General features: G+C 45.5%; 4 protein-coding genes across 5 annotated transcripts; 2 read left to right on the forward strand and 2 right to left on the reverse strand.

Moving 5' to 3' along the window:
* The first annotated feature begins 530 nt into the window (after window positions 1–530).
* LOC149751495 (B-box zinc finger protein 32-like) lies at window positions 531–968 on the forward strand. Its single transcript, XM_089926587.1, has one exon. It carries the CDS (start codon window positions 531–533, stop codon window positions 966–968), a length of 438 nt encoding a protein of 145 aa, XP_089782713.1.
* A 1,434-nt stretch (window positions 969–2,402) lies between these two features.
* Window positions 2,403–6,754, reverse strand: LOC103714116 (beta-glucuronosyltransferase GlcAT14A-like). 2 transcript variants are annotated; one of them, XM_008801264.6, is made up of 5 exons: window positions 6,067–6,754; window positions 5,235–5,973; window positions 3,928–4,003; window positions 3,718–3,833; window positions 2,403–3,341 (listed from the first exon to the last, which is right to left on the reverse strand). In XM_008801264.6, the coding sequence occupies exons 2-5, from the start codon at window positions 5,734–5,736 to the stop codon at window positions 2,803–2,805; spliced, it is 1,233 nt and encodes a 410-aa protein (XP_008799486.4). In that variant the 5' UTR covers window positions 5,737–5,973; window positions 6,067–6,754; the 3' UTR covers window positions 2,403–2,802. The 2 variants fall into 2 exon arrangements, with proteins under 2 accessions (XP_008799486.4, XP_089782961.1); XM_089926835.1 differs by having other exon boundaries at window positions 5,235–6,754.
* A 4,308-nt stretch (window positions 6,755–11,062) lies between these two features.
* LOC103714115 (putative sarcosine oxidase) lies at window positions 11,063–12,692 on the reverse strand. Its single transcript, XM_089926776.1, has one exon. It carries the CDS (start codon window positions 12,500–12,502, stop codon window positions 11,264–11,266), a length of 1,239 nt encoding a protein of 412 aa, XP_089782902.1. The 5' UTR covers window positions 12,503–12,692; the 3' UTR covers window positions 11,063–11,263.
* A 1,898-nt stretch (window positions 12,693–14,590) lies between these two features.
* On the forward strand, window positions 14,591–18,042 carry LOC149751496 (uncharacterized). Its single transcript, XM_089926588.1, has 5 exons — window positions 14,591–14,899; window positions 15,045–15,106; window positions 15,456–16,797; window positions 16,915–16,996; window positions 17,075–18,042. The coding sequence occupies exons 1-5, from the start codon at window positions 14,591–14,593 to the stop codon at window positions 18,040–18,042; spliced, it is 2,763 nt and encodes a 920-aa protein (XP_089782714.1).
* Window positions 18,043–21,788: the final 3,746 nt, after the last annotated feature.

The following is a 21,788-nucleotide window of genomic DNA, read 5'->3' on the forward strand; positions in this document are numbered from 1 at the left end:
TAAGCTTTATCCGGTGAAATTGGTCCGATCTCTTAGGATTTTGAAACTTGCTATTGATTTAGGAAGGGTGATCCCTCGCAAGTAACTACCAACACAAAAATCTTTAACCGGCCTATTACGGATCAAGTAGTTATGCTTTCCAAATAGGAAAAACTAATTAGCACTTGTGCAATGTCCACAACCATAAGATCCAAACTACGTGGTCTCAGCGGAGACCAAACTTCTACTATGATGCGTACCGGTGCAGAGCAAAGCTCGTAATTTTGAGTTGCTTGATTGTGAACCAAACGTGCGATCTTAAATTCCCTTCGTCGCAAGATATTGCGTGTATGTACAATTAAAATTGGCTTCCCATGCATGGGACAATGCACTAGGGCCACCAACTCATATCGGCCATGTTTTCTTTTTTTTTTTTAAATTCAAAACTAGCTTTGATATTTTGGGATCTTTTCTAGATAAAAGAAGTCTCGCTCGCTCGCCGGTTAGATTTAGATAGAAGTAGGGCTAGGGTTATAGTTTGGAGGGGATCGATGAAGGGACGGCGGCGCTGCGAGCTGTGCAAGGGCAGCGCCGCTGTGTGCTGCGAGGCGGACGCGGCGTTCCTGTGCTGGCCGTGCGACGCCCGCGTGCACGGCGCCAACTTCCTCGTCGCCCGCCACCTCCGCCGGATCGCCTGCGCCGAGTGCCACGCCCTCGACGAAGCCCGCATCCTCGCCGGCGCCGGATCTCCCCCCATCCGCTCCCTCTGCCGCTCCTGCCGCCGCCGTCCCCAGGAAGAAACCGCGTCCTCGGGTTCCTCTTCGTGCGTCTCCACCGCCGACGAGGAATCACCCCGGAGAGGAGCACAGGAGGAGGGGATTCTGGTCAATTGGGCCCGGAGGATGGGGCTGGGGGACGAAGGTTCGCGGCGGCGCGCGGCGGCGGCGGCGACATTTCATAGAAACAACAAAAGACTTGCCCATGTTTAACTCTTTATAATTGTTGTTGCCTCCTATCAGTGCAATGAAAAAAAGGGGTGCAAACTGGCCTATTGTCCTACCATCTTCCAGATGCAGCTTGTTTGCACAATTGCATTCTATAGTTGAAATTTGGACATTGAGAATTGGGTGATACCATGCATCTCCAGCTTAGAGGCCTTGAGAATGCTCACTCATAATGGCATTTTCTCAGTTGACTCTAATTATAGATTTATCGATAGATTTGGAGTGTCCATACCTGAGAAAATTAGAGTCATCTAGATGAAATTCTTGCCAAAAAAAATGGCAACTATGATTTTTTTTTTTTTTATATATGCTGAAACAGATGATTTATACAGTTCCGATACGAAATGGTTGGTTATATACGAGGCCACTCAATTTAAAACCTCATTGGCCTCTTTATAGACTTGCTTTGTCTAAAAAGTAGCAGGCTTTGGCTGTGCTCTTTGTGCCTCGAGAATGGAATCCCTCTCACACCTAATCCTAAAATGCCCCTTTTCATGACTTTTAACTGTGTGCAGCTCTACATTGGAAAATTTGGAAGGAAATGAATACTAGAATTTATTTTTACCAAACAGAATTTCTGGATCTATGCTATGCTGCAGAAGACACTGCTTAGTTTTCACTCCTGGGAGCATTTATGTCCTGCTAAAATGGCCGACAGCCATGCTAAGCTTTGGAACAGCCTTGGATCCCTGGTGCGTTAAAAGTTTCCTTTGAAACGGACACAAGAAGGTGCTCATCTTTTATCACATCAATTGGATGGTATCCGGCAAAACTAAGAAGGAACAACAATAGCTGGGCGTCCTTTGACTCCCATCTTCTGTCTCGATTCTCTCTATCTCTGTAAATTCCTCCAAGAGTAGTGATTATTCCTTGTTTCACTATTCTTCTTCCCTACTTCCTACTCTTTCAATAAATTCTGGGTGGCATTTTGCCTCCCACTTCCATCAAAAAAAAAAAAAGAAAGAAAAGGGGAAACATTGACAGAGGGAAACACTTGGTAGGTGTTAATTCCATTTGCTTCTTTTTAGGCCTTCTTGATCAGGTGATGGAGAAATTTTTGTCTTGCTGCTTGTAGTGCAGCCGGTCCAGTTCCAAATTTCCGCTGGAAAACTGGAATACTGGTTTGGAAAGCCCAATGCATCCCAACTCAAGTGTTTGGGTACTGCTCTTTTTCCAGCCCAACCCAATTCCCACAGTGACAAGCAAAGCTCTCTCCTCTCCTACCACATCAAAGGCTTTTGATCTGACCTGCCTTCGGGGTTACTGAGAAATATGAGAGTTGCAATGGTAGCCATCAGGTTGGTGGTCCTCCTGTGTTCATATAAGAATGAAGGCTTGGTGCTTTGACTGAGTGAAGGAAGGTCACCCTTACTATGGGTTATCTTATGAGAGAAACTGGACACCAAAGTTAGTACCCACTGCAGAATCTCAATCTCAAAAATATATATTTGATCATCTCAAGAAATCATGATGCTTTATACTTGTAATCGTATCTCATGCTACAAGAGAAAATGGAATCTCCGCAGATGGCAACAATGTAATATTGGACATCTTCTATACCCCCCCCTTTATCAACTTACTGAAGGATCTACTCCTACTACCTCCTGATTGAAAGACCTCTACAATGTTACTTCTCTTACCTATAAAAGTCATGCTCAATAATCCACCTAATGGAAGTGAAATAAACCTAAATCTCACCCCCCCAAGTAAATTGCCGGCAGCTGCGTCATCAGTGTTGCTGGCCTTTTATAGACTGATAAAATGGATGTCGGCAGAGTCATCGCCGATGGCTTAATTCACGATCCATGGTCGGATCAGGTCAGCTGAACTTGCACTGGCTCGAACGCAGCCTCTCATCTGAAATGAGATCCGACAGCAAACTTCTGAGCCACCTTCCTGATGAACCGGGTGTCACAACATTGATATCACCCCAGGTTGAGCATGGATCATCCTCCAAATCCTTCCCTTTCCGACCGCTGAGCTGGCCTAGACACCACTTTCCAACACCCACTCCATCTGATGAGCGCCTTAGTATCTTTTTGTCTACCTTTTTGAGCACTCTGTCATCCTCCATGAACCGCCGCGCAAAAGCTGCTCCACTTTTTATCATCTCCTTATACTGTGATTGGTTGAGAAAGAGAGGGTCCAATCCTGGTGGATCATCCCAAACAAAGAATCTTAGATCATTGTTGACAGTGGTGTTTTGGAACCCAGGGCTATTGCAGATCACTGTTTGGAAGTAGGACTCCATCGAGTAGGCGACATTCGCGAAATACATGAGAAGTTTCCTGGGGAGGTTATCCCAGCTACGCACACAGTACTCCACGAAGGATCTACTGAGAATCAACCATGGAGAACCTGTTTCCATGTAAAGCAATGAAAAATTTCAGCCAAGTCTCGATAACGAGACGGAAACACATTCTTGTGTTCATTCAATTTCGATGGATCTTGCTGATAAAATTTCAAGTAATTGTAACAATCTCCCTTGGCTTGGTAAATTGGATTTGCATCCAAGATATATGGAGGTTTTCGATATACAGGGAACCTGTATCAGTTTTCATCTTAACTTGTTGATTTGCCTAGTTTTTCAAAAATTTGGTTTATTGGACAAAAAACAAACACTTGTGAACAAGCAAAGGGAATCCAGAGTGGAAAAAATTGGAATACAGAGTGGTTCGCCCAAAAAAAAAAGGAATACAGAGTGGAAAAATATTCATGACTACAGAATACAGACCTGTGAATAATTTAAAAGCATCAGGTGTTGCTCGTTTTTCTGAAGCAAAGAAGGATTGTGTATTTTTGTCCATATGGAGACTTGGGTCCACAATTATTTTATCAAATCTCTCTTTCCTGCAGGACAATAACTCAGCTTAGCTTAATGAGATATTTTAAAAGATACAAAAAAGATCATAAAAACTATAATAAGATTTCCAACTGAGCTTACTCTTTCCATCCAAGGTCACTAGTGTGATCAATGAAGTTCAGATCTCTTGGCAAAGAAGTGAAAGCATGAAGAAGATCTGTATGGAAAGATGTTTTTTCAACATTTGTTAATAGAATAAATGGAGGTGCAAGAAACATTTACGGGAATGGGTATTTGATCATTACCACTAAGAATATTCAAATGCAGGAGTTGCTAATGCTCCACTTTTGGCAAAATTGCAACTTTTCATTCTCCAAATCAAAAAATAGACTAATTGAAATTTCCCATCCTTAAGGCTGATGATATCGTTGTTACGACTCGAAAAGTATGTAGCATCAGATATTAAGCCTTTTACGGCCATTTCCTTGCTTAAGAAAAACAAATTTTTATTTTACCAGAATAAACAAAAAGAACTTGACAGAAGTTTTTTTCCACATGTTAATGTTGAATGAATCAAATTGATTAAATTAAAATTGAGAATTGATGGGAGCACTTCAGGCTCGCTCATAAGAACGACTTGAAACAACAGCATCAAGGTAAATGTGGACAATGAATACATCAGATCTATGGGTTCTTTCTGGGTAAGACTTCCATGATAGAAATTCCATTGAGCAGAAAGTTATCACAGAGTTTTCCTCTTCTTTTACTTATGGCCTCCACCCTCAGCTATCAATCCAACCAAGAGATAAATCTGTTCTTTGATGATGAGGATAAGGGTGAGACCTGTAGAGTGTCCTCATTAATCTTCAGAAACCATGAAATAATTAGAAAGAAAACTAGAAACCTTCACCTATGCATTACTGCAAGTGTCACAGGGTCAGAAATCAGAAATCAATCACAAGCACGGTGAAGGACCATACGGAATTATTATTGCTTACATGGATACCATATACACGAACATTGGCACAGGAATGAGGGCTCAAGTGGCATAAAGCTATAAATTCAAAGTGGTCTAGAATGAGAGTTGGACTGATTTATTTATTGATCTGAATACCATCTATCATTACTGAGATAAAATAGTCAGAGAAGCCAAAATTATTCTTATGTGGATGCCATAGCTTCAAAAAGCAGCATATTAACAAGACATGTCATCATGTTCTTGTGCAAGACGAGTGGAATCAGCTCAGAAGGCAGACCATTGTAATCCTGCGTTCCTAACATTCAAATCGAAGACCAAACTGGTTATGGTACCTCGACTATCAGATTCCCTAAGAACAAGGAGTTGCTATTTAAATCATCGAAACTGACAGAGGTGTCTGAAACCAATTCCAGCCAAAACAGGAGGGCTAACATCATGTGGAAAAAAGAAAGAAAGAAAGAGAGCTTACCATCTTGATTTACAACTGGATAGTCTGAAGCACTCAAGTTAATGAACCAATCCCAGTCTGCGTTGATCCTGAGCAGAACTGCAGCTCCATGGAGTGTGGCAGCAAGTACTGATGAACCTGTCCGATCGACTGCGTAAGTTTTTCCCACAACATCAACATTCGCAAAAGCTTTGAAAATTTTACTAGATTGAATGGAGCGTGCCAGTTTTCTCCTCTCAGTGGCAGTGGAATCAGCATCGAGGTGCAAAAGGTAGCGGTTCCTCGGGTGGTAAACTGCCTTCAAGAGCCTTAAAATCTTGTCACTTTCACCACCAGTTCCTGATATCCAATAAGCAAAAACTGGAGGATCACCAGGACCCCTTGACAGGGCCACAGGCTCGAATCCTTGGTCTGCAGCCCAAATTCCTCCTTGGAGAAAAGAATGAGACAGAACTCGTAAAACCAATGCACCAATGACAAATGCTGCAATCCCGATCCATGGAGCAAATCTAAGAAACCTCATTGCTCTACCTTTTTCGCATCAAATCTTGCAACACCATATACCTGCTCAAACATCCAAAACTTGCAACACTAATCACCAAACTTGATCTTTTATGGAGTAGGATGAATTCGGTTTCGACCAAGAGCAAACAGCACCTCGGCACTCTTAATTCTGATCAAAGCTAGCCGAAATTATATTGCAAACTCAAAAAAAATCAGATCTTGGAGGACCTCACCTCAATTCAACCAGGAGGAGTTTCTAAAATTTATGAGTTTTCTATATAAGAAAATTAGGAGAAGCTGAAGTTCAGAGGGACTTAAAAAGAACTTTAAGAACACATAAAGTTCTAACCTTTAACATCCAACAACTCGCGAACTAAATGCATCCGAGAAGAGCAGTTGCAGGCGTCCCATTAACAAAACGCACTTTAATTTAAGAAAGGAGGGGCAACCGTCGACGCCACAACTTGAAAACAGCGCTAAAGATTGGATTTTTCCGACATCACGAAATTTATGGAGGTGGAATTGGGGGGAAAAAAACGCAACAGCTGAAGAAAGGTGGAATCTTGTTGGAAGACGGACGCGGGCACGAGTGGAATCTGGGGTACAAAAACGCGGAAAGCCGTGGACTTTCGAACCGCCCACCAACGAAAATCCAACGCCAGAGGGACGAACCGAAGGAAGAGATCAGAGCAAAGGGGGGTGGGTACGAGGGAATCCTTTGAGGGTTGGGACCTGGGAAGAGGGGGGGAAAGAGGCCGAATTCGGGGAGAGAAAATTATAAAATAGGCGACATGAAAGGGAAGGGTTTGAAAAATTTGGGATCTGGGAGGCGAGAGTGGGATGGAGGAGGAAACTGTACGGGCGCTGGAGACGTCGAGGATGTTTTTTTTGCCGCCGTTCTTGGTGGGATTGCCCGAAATAAGCGCAGCACCTCGGACGGTAGATTCGGCGTGTCAATCTGAGGAGAGATTTTTGTTTTTTTTGTTTTTTTGTCTTGCTTAGTATTTGGGGATTATTGGAGATGGTTATTTGTAGCCAATCCATATCCAATCTAGTTTCTATACTATCTAAAATCTAGTTTCTGGACAACCCAGATAGCATAAGATTTCATATAAAAATAGCTAAGGATGTGATGGGTTAAATTGGGTCTCATGTGACTTGGATCAAACTGGATTGGATCGGCTAGGTTTGGATTAAGATATGTTGGATTACATTGCACAAGGGATTACTCAAATCAAGAAATATTTAAAATATAAATTTGAGTTAAGTTGGATTGCTCGAGCCTCTCCCGATTCAAGTCCGATTGGACTTTGAAATTAGAAGGATAGCAAAAAAAAAAAAAAAAAGTCCACATTGGACAAATTACAAGTGAACTAATTTTTATCGATGTGAACATGATGAGGCTGTTATGATGCCATAGCTACTAAGTTTGGTGAATTAATTAACAACAAATTCTCCTACGAGAAAAAATTATATGATAAAGAGTTTGTTTGAAAGATCGGGTAATTTTTTTTAATATTATTTGGCCATCCATTCCATTCGGAATACATGTACTTGAAGATGACTTATTCAAAATCTAAACCCTGGATTTCAACTTATTCGGCAGAAAGGCTGACCATCATTTTCACGCAATGTTTCCTTGCAAGTAAAAGCTTTTGAAAAGATAAAAGATTGAGTGTTCAAGTTGGATTGATCAAGTCTATAGATGTCACGATCAAAAGATTTTTTTAAGATGCACTTAAATCATCGTTATTACTAATGGATTTGATAAAGATCGATTCCGATATTGGACATGAATTGTATTTTGTTGATGATCCTTGATCACACATCGAGATCCATAAAAAGCTACAACCAGCTATGGTGTACAAGCATGGCATGAAAACATACATTTTTCATGGATCATGAGGCATCAAAACATATGGCTATTCGCTACTTTTCGCCCTAATCTTCTAAAAGATTAGCGATTAGGTTTGGTATGATAAGTAGGTCGTGGAGGAAATTATTCTGTCTCACATGCCGACGTATTAAAATAATCTCCTGTGCTTGAATCAGATAGGAGGTAAGAGTAAATACAAGGAACGTTTCTTTCCTTCCTTCCTTCATTCTTCTCTCTTATTATTTTAAGCGAGTGGGGTTATCATAAATGGACAAAAACCTCTCCTGCTGCTTCACTGGAAAGAATCTTTGGGAGGTGGTTCACGTTTCACAACAGTCACAGGGTGCATTGAATTGGACGGTCCAACTGTAATTGAAGTCACGAGATCAAAGCCTCCATAATTTAGCAGTGTAAAAGATATGAAAAGAGAGATGCAGGGATTCATCATTGGCTAAGAATTCCGATGGGGCAACAACAACAATAATTAAAGTCACCAGCAAACATCCAACCAACGTAGAATTCATGGATTTTATATAACTAGCAAGCCACATGTGACATTTTCAAGCCAAAAAAAAAGAATTGCTAAAAAAAAATATTAATGTGAATCTTCTTGTCATTAGGATTGTATCTTCCGCATGAAACAATGATTGATCTATTAAAAATATTTTGTCTAGAAAATACTATATTATTGTTTTATAATAGTATTATAAAAAAATAATTTATTGAAATAAATTCAGAAAATTGAAAAAAGTTTGCTTCGATCGTGGCGTGTGATATGCACTATCTTAAAAATGTGATTCGCCCTTACGTGCACAGTGTGTGAAGATCAAAGAGATTTTTGAAGATGCAAAATCTTTCAAAGGATCATAACTCTTTTTAAAGAGGCATCTCACAAAAAAATATTTTAATATTAAAACTCCAACACGGTCTTCTTTCCCAATATCAAACTTCTTTATTTATCCATGTGCATAGGACTCGAAGTGGCTACTGTGTGATCTGAATTTGTGCGAAAGATGTATTTGGAATATTATAAAAGAGGCAAATTTTTCTTCATAACGTTCGGCTTGCCCTCTCTCTGAGATACATAATTTATGGAGATACATGAGGATGGAGCAGGTTTCTAAGAATCACATTGCAATATGAGAGAGAGCTTAAGTGCTCGAATCCCACCAGTTGTGATTCACAAAGGGCTCATTTGGTTCGCGAGAAGCATTTTTTCTCCTAGGAATATAATTTCTAGGAAGTAAATTCCTAAGAAGAGAATACTTGGAAAAGTATTTTTGGCATGTTTGATTGATCATAGAAAAGTGACAAATTTTCAGAGTGCTTATGTTTGGTTGACCATCCACTTTTCTGAAAAAATTATGTATAATTCCTATTATACCCTTAATAAAAATTAGATCTTTAATGCCTCTTTAATGCTGAAAGATCTTTTTGGAAAAAAAATAAAAATGGAGTGATTTCCGCCTTATGAAAAAGTAACTTTTCCATATTTCTCATGGGAAAGACTTTTTTATTAAATGTGGGAATCATATTCTCACGGAAATACAACTTTACTGTCTCTCTCCTTTGAAAATTTCAAACAAACAAGAAGCATCTCATTATTTTTCCGTTGACCACACCTTCGCTCTCTTTTTTCGCGAACCAAACGATCTCAAAATGCAGGCGAATTCCCGTACATCCATGGAAAGAGCATTTTGCTCACGGCCAGGTTGAGCACTCCTCTTGTCAAGATAAGGATGACCATGATGGACATCATGCTCATGGGCTTCACCAAATCTTTTCCTTTAGACAAGATGGTGGGAGCTCCTAACTTATAAAACAATAATATTAATAGAAAGTAAGATGGTGGGAGCTCTAGTGTTGGTTCACTCACTTGGTCAGTCAAAATGTGCCCTCCTAACAACATGGTAAATGTGCAGGTACAGAGGCAGCAAGAAGAGTTATTTTAATGAAATGTGGTGCTTGCCCAATAGATGGTCACTTGTCCATTCTAGAAGGCCTATCTAAAAAAGTCCAAAGCTCTATTTTATCTACTAGAAAGTTAAAAAAGAAAAAGCCTGCCAGGGAAAGACTGAGCTAAAATAAACCAGTAGTTCACATTGTGACAACAACTCTTGCATTGCATTCCATGGAGAAAAACATGATGTGAAGATAGTTTCATATATCTACTTTTGAGAGATATTGTTAGATATTGGGAATTATTGAGTTCCAGTTGGTAGGGGGCAAGAGGAGGCCATTGCTTCCCCACATTTTTCTTTATAATCTTTTTGAGGGGGCCATAGAAGTGAAGAACCGAGAAATTATATCCTACACGGCATGGGTCATCTAGCCATGCATGTTGATAATCACAGCCGCTCATTCATATAGCCATGCGCCAAAGATGAGCATTTGGTGAATGAGGCTCATAGAAATGAGCAGCTGTGATTGAAGGCGTGCATAGCTATATGGTGCATGCAGTGTAGGGTATAATTTTTGTGAAACGGTTACCATTTTAGATGACTGAGAGTCTTTGAGCCAACAAAGTCTTATCGCTTCTAAATGTCAAAAAGAATGAGCTAAAGTGCCTTGGGTGGTGGATCCTCCGCTAAAGGATTGGTGGGATTCAGGTTCTTTTTTTTTAGGGGGTGGTGGGGGTGGCGGTGGGTAGGTTGTGGGCTTTAGGCATCTTTTTGTATCCAAGAGGGAAGGCTGGGCCACTCAAAAACGAGCTCAAAGACTTCAAGCAGGCTATATATTAGCCTTTGTTTGCTTCTTTCTTCTTTTCCAAAAGATGCTTCTGCTTAATTTAAAGGCACATATCTTTCTCACTCATGATGTGCTCAAGACTCTTAGCCCTTAGGATTGTATACATCAGGGAGAACTATAAATTAAGTGATTATGTAACATAGTCTCTGATGTTCAATTTGCTTGTCCTTGTCCCCACTGTATACTAGGTAATATACCTTGGATCTCGGCATTTCCTCTCGGATAAACGTCAGTATTTGTTTGTTTCAGCTTCCAATCAATTGGATAAGGTAGCAATTAAGATGAGATAGAGCTAAGGTTGGCGATGCTTATCTCTTCTATATCAATGATACAAGATGAGTCACTTGGACCACACATGGGTGGAACAGGAAATAGAAGGACGACAAGTGGCCACAAAAGAGTCGAAGAAGAAATTTGGAATCATGGAATTAATATAATGCATGTAGATCCTGTTCCGATACCAGAGAATCTTAGTCCGACAAAAATCTTTCTTATGAATATTTGAATTCTTGAGATCTACAGTTGGCAACACAATTAATGCTTATAATTTAGCAATAAGTCAGTTTAGAAAGAAAATATTCATCTCCAATAAATATTAAATAGGGATTGGTTGTCTTGACAGCCAATCAGCGATCATCAAACAAGGATATATATGGACATGGAATCTTTCCACATCCCTTCTTGTTATTTGCATTTGATTTCACTCATCCCAAGTCCAGTATTTAGAAGCCAAAAAAACACTGTAGCTTAATTAACCTTCAATCTCCCAGTGGGTTTACAATTTTGTTTTTAATTTAATCCATGATGATATGAGAGCAATAAGCCAAGAACACATGATTCTAAACAGTTAAAGATTACACCGATCAATTGGCATGAGAAGATGGAGAGCAGGGGGCTAAGAAATGGATAGAAGGAAGCTCATTCATTCATGGTTTGGGTAGGATACTTGGTCCTCAAACTCCTTGGCATTCCCCTTTGGGTCCTCCCCAAACCTCCTCAGCCTGAAGTGTTTCAGGTCAAATCCTGCAGCCTCTCCATGGATGGCCAGCTCCGCCAGAATCCTCCCCACCGCAGGACCCATCTTGAACCCATGACCGGAGAACCCTCCGGCGACCACCACGTCCTTGCCGAACTCCCCGCCGAGGAAGTCGATGATGAAATCCCCGTCGGGGGTCATCGAGTACATGCAAGCCTGCTCCACGACGGGCTTTCCGGCCTCGACACGCCCCTGCAGCACCCGTTCGATCCACGGGATGACCGAGTCCACCGGCGCGCCGAAGCCCGACGCCCAGTCCCTCCGGTCGGGGTCGCAAGGGTAGCCCCCGTGCATCGCAATCTTGATCAGCCCGGGGAACTCCAAAGATGGCGTGCCGTAGATGTACGGCTCGCCGTAGCTCGCGAACGTCGGAAATCCGGCCTCCGGCGAGAATTCCTTCTCATGTCCGGCTTTGATCTTCCAGTAACAAACGGTTGTGTGGAGAGGCTGGATGGGAAGGACGAGACCGCTAACTGCTTTAACTAACTTCTTCATCCAGGCTCCAACGGTGACGACACACTTCCTCCCCCAGAAGCGATCGCCGGTGGCTGCTGAAACCCAGATGCCGCCTCCTTCCTCGTCTCTCTTGATGTCCGTCACCTCCATGCGGTCTCTGAGAACGGCTCCTCTTCGGATGGCCGACGCTTGGAACATGGCGACCGCCTTCGTCGGCTTGATGACGCCACCGGCGTCGGTCGCCACTCCGATCCACTGCTCGGGCAATTGGAACGCGCCGGAGAACATGTCGCGAAGCCGGCTTCGATCGAGAAGATGAGCGTGGATCGAATTCGGCTCGCAGTTGGCGATCAAGCACTGGAGGCTCTTGTTGGCCGCAGGGCCAATGTCGAGATGCGGGGTCTTGGTGAGGACGCGGTAGCCGATCTCTGACTCTGCCTCTTCCCAGAGACGGTAGGATTCGAGCGCCATCGAGGCGTAGTAGTCTTCGGGGTAGGTGGCTCGGATCGTCCGGGACTCGCCATGGGACGAGCCAAGGTGGTGCAGGAAGTCGAATTTCTCGAGGAGGAGCACCTTTTCGCCGCGCTTCGCCACCTCATAGGCCGTGCAGCTCCCCATGATCCCGGCACCGACGACGACGACATCGAACCGATCGCCGGAGAACTCCATCCCTCCTCCTCCTCCTCACCCTCTCTCTAAACTCAAGTCGACGGACGGCTGTTAAAGAAAGACAAAAGAAAAAGTAAAAAATGAAGGAACGACAGAGGAATGGCCATGTTGAGAGAGAGCTGAGATTCCACTGACCAACGGAGCACACATGCACTTACCTTGCGAAAAGATTCCTTATGCGACTCACCATAAATTATTAATTGAACTAGAACCCTCTCCACCTCTCTTCTTTATTTTTGTTTGTCTAAAAAATATATCCTAGGGGCTCCAGGGGGGAGATCATTGGGGAATTCTGTCGAACGGTTGCTGGCTGGGTGACATGGCCGAACCTGGGGATGGGTCGCCAGCGTCGTCGGAGCCGGGGCTGGCTGGAGATCCGAGGAACAATGGCCCGAGGAGTCCGGTTAAGCGTCCGACGTGGACGGAGGTGGCGAAACTAGCCCCGAGGCAATCAGCGTGGACCAGTCACCGTATTTCTCCCCGGAAGCTAGAGGTGCTGCAGGAGAGGTTCTCGGAGGTGGTAAAGGTTCCGGAAGAGGAGCTGGAGGAGATGCGGTCGAAGTGGCGTAGTTCCACGGTTCTGGTGAGGAGTATGGGGAGGAATGTTCCAGCGGATTGGGTGGCGAAGGAGGTCCGACGGGCCGGAAAGCTGGACTACGACGTCGGAAGCTTCACGTTGGTGGACAGCGTCATCGCTGTCAGATTCGCCAACGAATCAGATCGAGAGTCTGCAATGGCGAATGGCCCATGGATGGTGGCCGGTCAGCTGCCCGCCATGGAGAGGTGGCGCCCTAACTTCATTCCGGGGATCGAGGGCGTTGGGTGGGTGGTAGTCTGGCTTCGGCTACCCGGGTTGCCGCTGGACTATTGGAAGAAGGAGACGATCTTTAGGATCGCAGCGCGGGCTGAAAATCCCCTGGCGTTGGATGAATGCATGGAGAAGAGGCGTACGTTTGGTTTTGCGAGGGTGAAGATGGAGGTGGATGTGTCCGCTCCACTCAAGCCGGGGACGATGGTGATGGGGAGATCAGTGGGTAGAGAGGTAAAGTTCTGGCAGGGTTTCGTCTATGAAAACCTGCCAGTCCCATGTCCCAAATGTGGGCGGATAGGGCACTCGGCGGCGGTATGCGAGTCTTCTTCTCCGGTGGAGGTGGGAGCAGACCCGGTGGTGGAGACATCTGGATCTGAGGAGGGTGCAACGGAGAAGCCTGCTGCAAATGTCCCGAATCGAGTGATGAGGGATGGTAAGCGATCCGAGGAGGAAGGCCTCTACGGACCATGGCTAATGACAAACCAGATCGGGCCATCCTTGAGGGCTCCCCGGAAGGAGGCGGCGGGCAGCGGTGCGAGGAAGAAGCCGGTACCCTCCCCTCGAGTCCTGGTCCGAGTCTGACGGGAGACAATCAGGCAACGACGGCCTCTCCGGTTGACCTTGAAGGTTGGCAGAACCCGTCCAAGGTGGCCCGCCGGAGAACGCTGGAGAAGGATGTTTCGGCGGCGGGCGCGGGCGTGACGACGGGGGGAACGAGCCAACTCGGTTCGGGATCCGAGTTGGGCGCTGAGTCAAGGGCAGGGTCGGACTCGAGTCGGGCTGCACCTTATCAGGGCCGGAGTGAGGTGAGGCCCAGCTCTAGTGGTGGGCCCCGCCGAGGTGGGCCGGGCCTGAGCCCGTTGAAGCGGTCCAGGAGCCCACCGAGGAATCAATCGGGGGAGGGCTCGATTGGTGGCCCATCGATGCCGAACGGGGGGAAGACGCCCTCCTCTACGAAGGGCGGATGGATGGTGGTCCGTCGGAGGAGCAAGAGCTCGCCACCGCCCCTCGCGCCGGTGCACGGACGACCTCCTCAGGCGGAGCATCCGGTCGTGCCGGGCGGCGGTACTTCGCGGCATGGGGTGGTGGAACCCCACGGATGACGATTGACCCGAGCTCTCTCGGTGGCGGTGGAACTGTCGGAGCGAGCCTCGGTGGCGACACTCGGGTCTTGTCCGGTGGAGACGGCGGCGCGACGGGTAGATGGGGATGGCAGAATCAACAGTGGTCGGGAGAAGGAGGTAAGCTCTTCATCCTCCGTTTCCCTGCCGTGCCATATGGCGCAGTTGAATAGTTCCAGTCCCGATTTGGTGCCAAACAAGGGGAAGGGGAAACTGGTTGATTCGGTGGAGGGAAACAACCCGGCTGACAGTGGGAGGGTGGTTGGAGGGTCCGTGGCTTGTGGCACAGGCTCCATGGGCACTGTGTGCCATATGGCACAAGGGAATAGTGGAGGGCAGCATCTTCAAATTCTTCTCCAAATGATGGCTTCAACGAAGGGAGTGAATAGGGAATCTCAAGGTGATGAAGAGGGTATGGAAGTGGACACAGGTGGCAGCAACAGCTCAGGAGATACGGGCTGTGCGGTTTCATCGGGTGATTTATGAAGATTATCTTGTGGAATTGTCGTGGTGCGGGGAAACCATCCTTTACCCCGGCTTTTCGCAGGTTGGTGCAACAGCACAACCCGGATATTTGTGTACTATTTGAGACCCGACTTTCGGAAGGCAGTTTGCAGAAGGCCAGAAGGGCGATTCCAAGATCGTGGGGGTTTTATGCTGTGGAACCCCAAGGTTTGTCATGAGGCATTATTGTTACTTGGGGACATAGCCGTGTAGATTGGATCGTTTCAATGTTTGCAATCAGGAGGTGATTTTGGTGATTTCGGAGGAAAATCATAGTCCTTGGGTTCTGTCAGCGGTGTATGCTAGCACTGATTATAGGGTGAGGAGGACATTGTGGGAGGAGGTCTCACAAATGATTAGTCAGGGCTATCCTATGCTGGTGGCAGGAGATTTCAATTGCATTGTTGATCCTCAGAAAAAGATGGGGGGAAACCTTTCTCCCACAAAAAGAAGATTAAGGAGTTTCAGGACTTTCTTACATCCAATGGTCTGATTGATTTGGGCTTTTCGGGCCTAGGTACACATGGTGCAACAATCAGCAGGGGCGGGCACGTGTGTGGGAGAGACTAGACAGAGCATGTGCTATAGCTGGGTGGATCCAGAGCTTTCCTGATCATCATGTCAGACATTTGCCGAGGATAGCATCGGACCATAATCCATTGTTGGTGAGTACTGAGGCACATATCCCAGTTCGATCCCCCTTCAGGTTTGAGAAGTTTTGGCTGTGCTACCCACGGTCCTGGGAGATGGTGCAGGAGGCATGGAGTACCCCGGTTAGGGGTGATGCTATGTATCGGGTGTCCCGAAGGCTGGAGTTGACCAGGAGGCGGCTGCGAAGGTGGAACCGAGAGGAGGTGGAGAACATTTTCAGGAGAACAGAGGAGGAGGAGGCGGCCATTGACAGATTACAGTCTCAGGAGGCACAGAGAGGAGGGTTATCGGAGGAGGAGATGGGAGAGCTTAGATCGCACTTGGCCTTACATGACTCCCTTCTTAGGCAACGGGATACCTTATGGAGACAGAAGTCCAGGATCCAATGGATCTTGGAGGGAGACCGGAACACTAGATTTTTTCATCAGGCGACAATGATCAGGAGGCATCAGAACAAGATCAGAATTATCAGGAGTGAGGACGGGCAGATGTCAGAGGACCCTGACATGATCCGGAGGATTATGGAGAGCTTCTTCAAAGCGAGGTGGACGGAGCCGTTAGGTGGGAGGCGTCGAGTGGAGATGCCGATGCCTACTGTGAGGGTATCGGAGGAGGAGACAGATGTAATGATTAGGCTGGTATCAGAGGAGGAGATGAAGGCGGCGGTGTGGTCCCTTGAGGGGGACAAGGCACCAGGGCCAAATGGTTTTCCACCGTTGATCTTCCGAAGGTACTGGATGGTAGTAGGACAAGATATAACGGCGGCTATACAACAGTTCTTTACCACAACTGTGATGTCATCAGACCGGCAGAGGACCTTCATTACCCTGATACCGAAGCGGCAGGATGCTACTGACCCGGGTCATTTCCGACCGATCAGCCTGTGCACCACTTTGTACAAGGCAACGATGAAGATTCTTGCTGTCAAGTTGAGGGATTTACTTCCGAGGCTGATCAGCCCGGAGCAGGATGCTTTCATAGGCGGTCGGAGCATCTCCAACAATGTACTGATAGCACAGAAGTTCATGTTCGATCCGGGGAGGGCCCCGATGAGGAGGAGCTTGATGAGGGTCAAGCTTGATATAGAGAGGGCCTATGATAGGATGCGGTGGAACTTTGTACATCAGTCTCTACAGGTGTTTGGTTTTTCGGAGACATGGATTCAGTGGATTATGGGTTGTGTCAGGGCTCCTTCTTTTGCCATCTTGGTAAATGGCACACCCTCCCGTTTCTTTGTGTCGTCAGAAGGATTGCGGCAGGGATGCCCGCTTTCCCCCCTATTGTTTATTGTCTGTGCGGATGCTTTATCTAGATTCTTGCATCAGGCTGTACTTACTCAGGAGCTAGAGACTTACAGGCCAGTAGTGGATGCTCCCTCGATCTCTCATTTGCTTTTTGTGGATGATTGTTTGCTATTGGCTCGGTCGGCTCGGTAGGACGCCCGGGTTCTGAGTAGGGTTCTATGGGACTACTGTGCTATGTCAGGTCAACGAGTTAACTTATCGAAATCTGTAGTCTGCTTTAGCTCGTCGACCAGACAAGAGGAGAAGAACTCTATCATGGAGATTCTGGGGGTGGCCGAGCAGGATGGCATGATGAGGTACTTGGGGGTCCCGCTTTCTGGTCGGCGACTGCGCGGCAGGGATTGTACTTTCTTGGAGGCCAGCATCAGGCAAAGGGTGGAGGGCTGGCAGAGGCACTCACTATCTATGATGGGGAGGATCACTTTGGTTCGGTTAGTCCTTTCTTCGATCCCTACCTATCTACTTTCCACCTCCTTCATCCTAGTGGCGGTTCTGAGGACCATTGAGCAGCTTCTTAGAAGTTTCATTAGGGGGAGGCAGGGTGGTAGAGATGGTATTCATCTGCTGGCATGGGAGGTGGTGTGTCAGCCGACCAGATGGGGAGGTTTACGGGTGCAGTCCTTATTGGAGAGGCGGGAGGCTTTAGCGGCATGCCATGTTGCTAGATTTGTTATGGAGTCTAACAGCATATGGTCCTCGTTGTTGAGGGCTAAGTATGGAGTTTTGATTCTCGGAGCAAGAGCAGCCCGTCATCACTCTCCAGTGTGGAGGGAGATGTGCACCAGAGTGGGGGCGGTATTGCCGGAGATCAGATGGGCTGTTGGCGACGGACGCTCGATCGATGTGTTGGAGGATTGTTGGGTGACCGCGCAGCCGATCAGCCGCCTGCCCACCATGGTGGATTCGGGACGCTTAACAGGCTGTAGGGTCAGCGATCTGATGATCCCAGATGAGGGCAGGTGGAGGGTGGGGCTGGTCCGAGAGGTGTTTGGGGAGCAGCTGGCAGAGATGATACTGGCTCTTCCGGTGCCCACCAGAGGGGAGTCTGACAGGTTGATCTGGGTGCCATCGGGACGGTCGCAGGTGCGAGCTAGGGATCTTCTGGCTCTCTTCAGTGGGGAGCTAGTCAGGCAGATTGAGGAAGGGTAGATTTGGAGGATGCGGATCCATCCGTGGGTGGTACTCTTCATCTGGAAGGCCTGGGGTTGCCTACCTACCAGGAGTGTGCTATTCAGGCGGGGTGTGTGGATCCCTCAGTATTATGAGATGTGTTCAGACGCTGTGGAGACCATCGAGCATGTCTTGTTGTAGTGTCCCAGGGCTAGGGAGATATGGAGGAGGTCACCTGTCCCTCTTTCTTGTTCAGTGGAGTCGGTACAGGATTTGTTACATCTGCTGAGAGTATCCATGCAGAGCCCTAGATTTGCCCAGGCGGGGATACTTAGAGCATATCTGGCCTACCACATTTGGTTGGACCGGAATGCACGATTGTTTGAGGGTAGGAGGTTCTCGACGAGGATGGTGGTGGATAGAGCTGTGCTTTAGGCTGGGAAGGTTTCCTCCGGTCTCGACTTGTGTTCTCTTGGGACGGCCAGGGACATCTGGGGTACTCGTTGTGTTGTTTCAACGCTCAGGTTTGTCGTTGCTTCTTGGGTGCCCCCACCCCATAGTTATCTCAAGGTAAGTTTTGATGGTAGCGTGGCATTGGAGGGGAGGTCCGGAGGGGTTGGATTTGTCATCAGAGATCACCTTGGGCGCCTGGTTGCTGCGGGTGGCTGGTGTACACCTGGGCTCACATAGTGGGAGCTGAGCTGCGGGCAGCTTGGGAGGGCGTATCCTACGCAAGGCGGGTGCTTGGTGCTAGGCGAGTGCACCTCGAGGGGGATTCATCTATAGTCATCGATTGGATCCGGAGTGCGGACAGGTTTGGTGATGGCCATCCTCTTATTCGTGAGACCCGCAGGCTGGCTTTGGAGATGGACAGTTTTGAGGCAGTACATGCTTTCCGAGAGGCGAACAGAGCAGCAGATTGGGTCGCCTCTTACGTTGCACGGCATTCAGGGGAGATCTGCTAGACTTCCACGGTAGAGCTTCCGCCTCTTCTGTATTTTTTTCTTTCTTCTGATATGGCAGGATGTACTCACGTTAGAGTTATATGAAATTGCCGTTTTTACCAAAAAAAAAAATTATATCCTATATCATATCCACCACATGGCGGTGCACCAGACCGATCACACTTGCTTATTCCTATGATGGTGCACCAAGATAAGTGCTTGATGAATGAGATCGATAAAATAAGCGAATGTGAAAGCAGTGTAAACATTGAGAAGTTATATCCTGCACCATGCATACCACCCCAGTGGTGCGCAGGATGGTAATCTAAGACGAACGCATGATGTATAGAGCCTATATAGGGTATAATTTCTTCTAAACATTCGGAGGAAAAAAACCTAAGAGAGGGAAGTCTTACTGCAAGAATCACCATGTTGATGTCCTTTTCCCCTCGAGCACTATCATGCATGGCGAGTCTGCTCCAACTAAGACTCATAATTAAAGAGTAGGGAATGCTGGGAGCATCGGCATTTGACTGAAGAGTTCGATGGCGATACGTCGAAGACCAGGAATGGCATGGCTAGTAAAAACATGGCACAACTTGACCTGGGTGAGAAGGACACGAGTGTCTCAGAACCCAAGTCGTGCTTGCAGTCCAAGTTGCCAATTTCTTCCATGTGCTCTTGTGGGGACTGTATTCAGAAGAATACAGGTCATTCATTTGGCATAAGATCCAAAACAAACTCTGGTTGTTTCACTGAAGCTTCTCTTTGTCTCTATATATAAACAAATTAATATGTTCTCAAGTGCTGTCATTTTATGAAATCATGACACATAATTCTTTGGTTATGATGAGTACAAACAAGGTGGAAGATGTATGCTAAGAAAATAATGTGTTATGTTCGGCGTGTCTTACAGGAGAGAGACATCCTCCTGGAGGATGACTCTGCGACGGTCATTGGATGGATCCCGTAGGCTTCTAGGGGGCTCGGTGACTACCATCCGCTGGTGAGAAATATCCGGACCATGATGTCTGACGGGCTGATGCTTCAGGCAAAGCATGCATTTAGATAGGCTAATAGAGTGGCAGATTGGATATCTTCTTTTGTTGCTAACCACTCGGAGGACCACCTATAGGAGGAAGAAGCGAAGTTGCCTACTGCTCTCCGTGATATATTGCTTTTTGATTTTTTTTTTGTTGTATTCGTACACATTATGTGGGACTTTTATTTTTAGTCAAAAATAAATAAATAACATATAATTATATAATAAGAAAAAGGCATATGATGAGGTAACTAGTAAGCATCTGCAGTAATTTCACAAGTCTGGTCCTTAATAGGTGTCAGGATCTGGCTGTCACCTTCCACCATCACAAACGGATCTATCCTATCTCTACTACATTATTTGGTCGTTCTTGCCTCAGATTTCAGTATCACATGTAGCAAGATCACGTGCAATAGATTTCTTTCCCAGGACATGGACGGCAGCATCAAACCAATCATTGTTTATACTTTTTGGAAATCCTTTCTTCACGCGGATGAGGTGATCCAAGCGAAGCATGTGTTTAGAGAAGCCAATGAAACTACGGATTGGATGGCTTCATTTGTTGCCAACCATTCAGAGGACCACCTAGGTGGAAGAGGCAGAGTTGCCTAGTACGCTCCGAAATATTTTGTTTTTTGATTTTCTTGATTGCATTCGTACATGTTATGTATGATACTTCCGTTTTAGCAAAAAAAAAAAAAACTCTATACATCTTCTAATGTTTCTTAGACTGGTACCGGAGGTTTTTAGTTTCGACATCGTCATTCCATCACTCTTCTTGATTTAAAATTTAAAAATTGAGGTTAAAATTTCTTAAGAGATGTTTGGTTGTTAAAAAGAGATGCCTTTTTTGATCTTATAGGATGTGTCCGTACTAGATTTGTATGAATCACCCATCTCAGCAACAAAAAAAATTATTTTTTTTTCTTAGAGAGGTTTCTTTTTGTACTTCGGTGGCTCACCGTACCTCTACCTGTATAAGAACATCTTTACATGTGCAACTAATCTGTATTAACCATACATCCAATACCAATATATGTGCATCAACTATGCTAAATGCATGCATTCATTTGAGTTTGAGGAATATGAAGATTAGCAAAGTCCAAAAATGCAGGTGGAGTAGGTTTTTTTCCTCCAAAATTTCCAAAAGAGAGATCTAAAATTGGAAAAAAGGTAAGATTATATGGAGGAAAAGTTATAAATTTGAGATTACTACACAGTATAGAATTTTGAATGAAATTATGAATCTCTATTGCGATCAGATTTCTGTGGCACATCCACACACGGCCCTGATTTTATAATAACCCCACAACCTTTTTTCAACGTTGAGGCTCTGTTCTGAGTTTAAAGCCATGTCTTTTACTACTTTCCTCTGAGAAACAATTGTTCTCTGATTCCTCGCATTCTAATTTAGCAGGCAGATGTCCAATAGAAGAAAGAAAAGCTGACAGGTCCAGTCGTGGATAATGGAAGAAATGCTTGGATCTTTTTTGAACAAGGTGGTTTCAAAATTCTAGTTCCAGTGAACATTCAATAAATTTAGCTTGCAAGATCATCTTACATGGCAGATGAGGCTAAAAATTTGGTCTCATTTTCCAATTTCTATTCATCTACATTAGGGTACGAGTAAGACTATGGAACTGTCTGAAAAATGTTATTGCTTTCAAGCCTCAAATTATGTACATTATATTCCTTCATGCATTACAATCCAAAAAAAAAAACACCTTCATGCACTTGTTTCTTGCTTTTCAGTTTGAGGCATAGCTGAATTTCCTTATATACCATTTAGTGTAATTAGT

Source organism: Phoenix dactylifera, chromosome 12 (assembly GCF_051530095.1).
Source record: "Phoenix dactylifera cultivar Ajwa chromosome 12, Ajwa_hap1_PhDact_Kaust_v1.1, whole genome shotgun sequence".
Classification (NCBI taxonomy): Eukaryota; Viridiplantae; Streptophyta; class Magnoliopsida; order Arecales; family Arecaceae; genus Phoenix; species Phoenix dactylifera.

Coding starts and splice junctions, on each gene's coding strand:
- LOC149751495 (XM_089926587.1), top strand. CDS start 531: ATGAAGGGACGGCGGCGCTGCGAGCTGTGCAAGGGCAGCGCCGCTGTG.
- LOC103714116 (XM_008801264.6), bottom strand. CDS start 5,736: ATGAGGTTTCTTAGATTTGCTCCATGGATCGGGATTGCAGCATTTGTC. Junction 4,004..5,234: donor TCCAGTTGTAAATCAAGATG/GTAAGCTCTCTT, acceptor CTTTCCATACAG/ATCTTCTTCATGCTTTCACT. Junction 3,342..3,717: donor TGCTTTTAAATTATTCACAG/GTCTGTATTCTG, acceptor ACATGGAAACAG/GTTCTCCATGGTTGATTCTC.
- LOC103714115 (XM_089926776.1), bottom strand. CDS start 12,502: ATGGAGTTCTCCGGCGATCGGTTCGATGTCGTCGTCGTCGGTGCCGGG.
- LOC149751496 (XM_089926588.1), top strand. CDS start 14,591: ATGGCGCAGTTGAATAGTTCCAGTCCCGATTTGGTGCCAAACAAGGGG. Junction 15,107..15,455: donor TTATGCTGTGGAACCCCAAG/GTTTGTCATGAG, acceptor TTTCGGGCCTAG/GTACACATGGTGCAACAATC. Junction 16,798..16,914: donor CTCCTTCTTTTGCCATCTTG/GTAAATGGCACA, acceptor TTCTTGCATCAG/GCTGTACTTACTCAGGAGCT.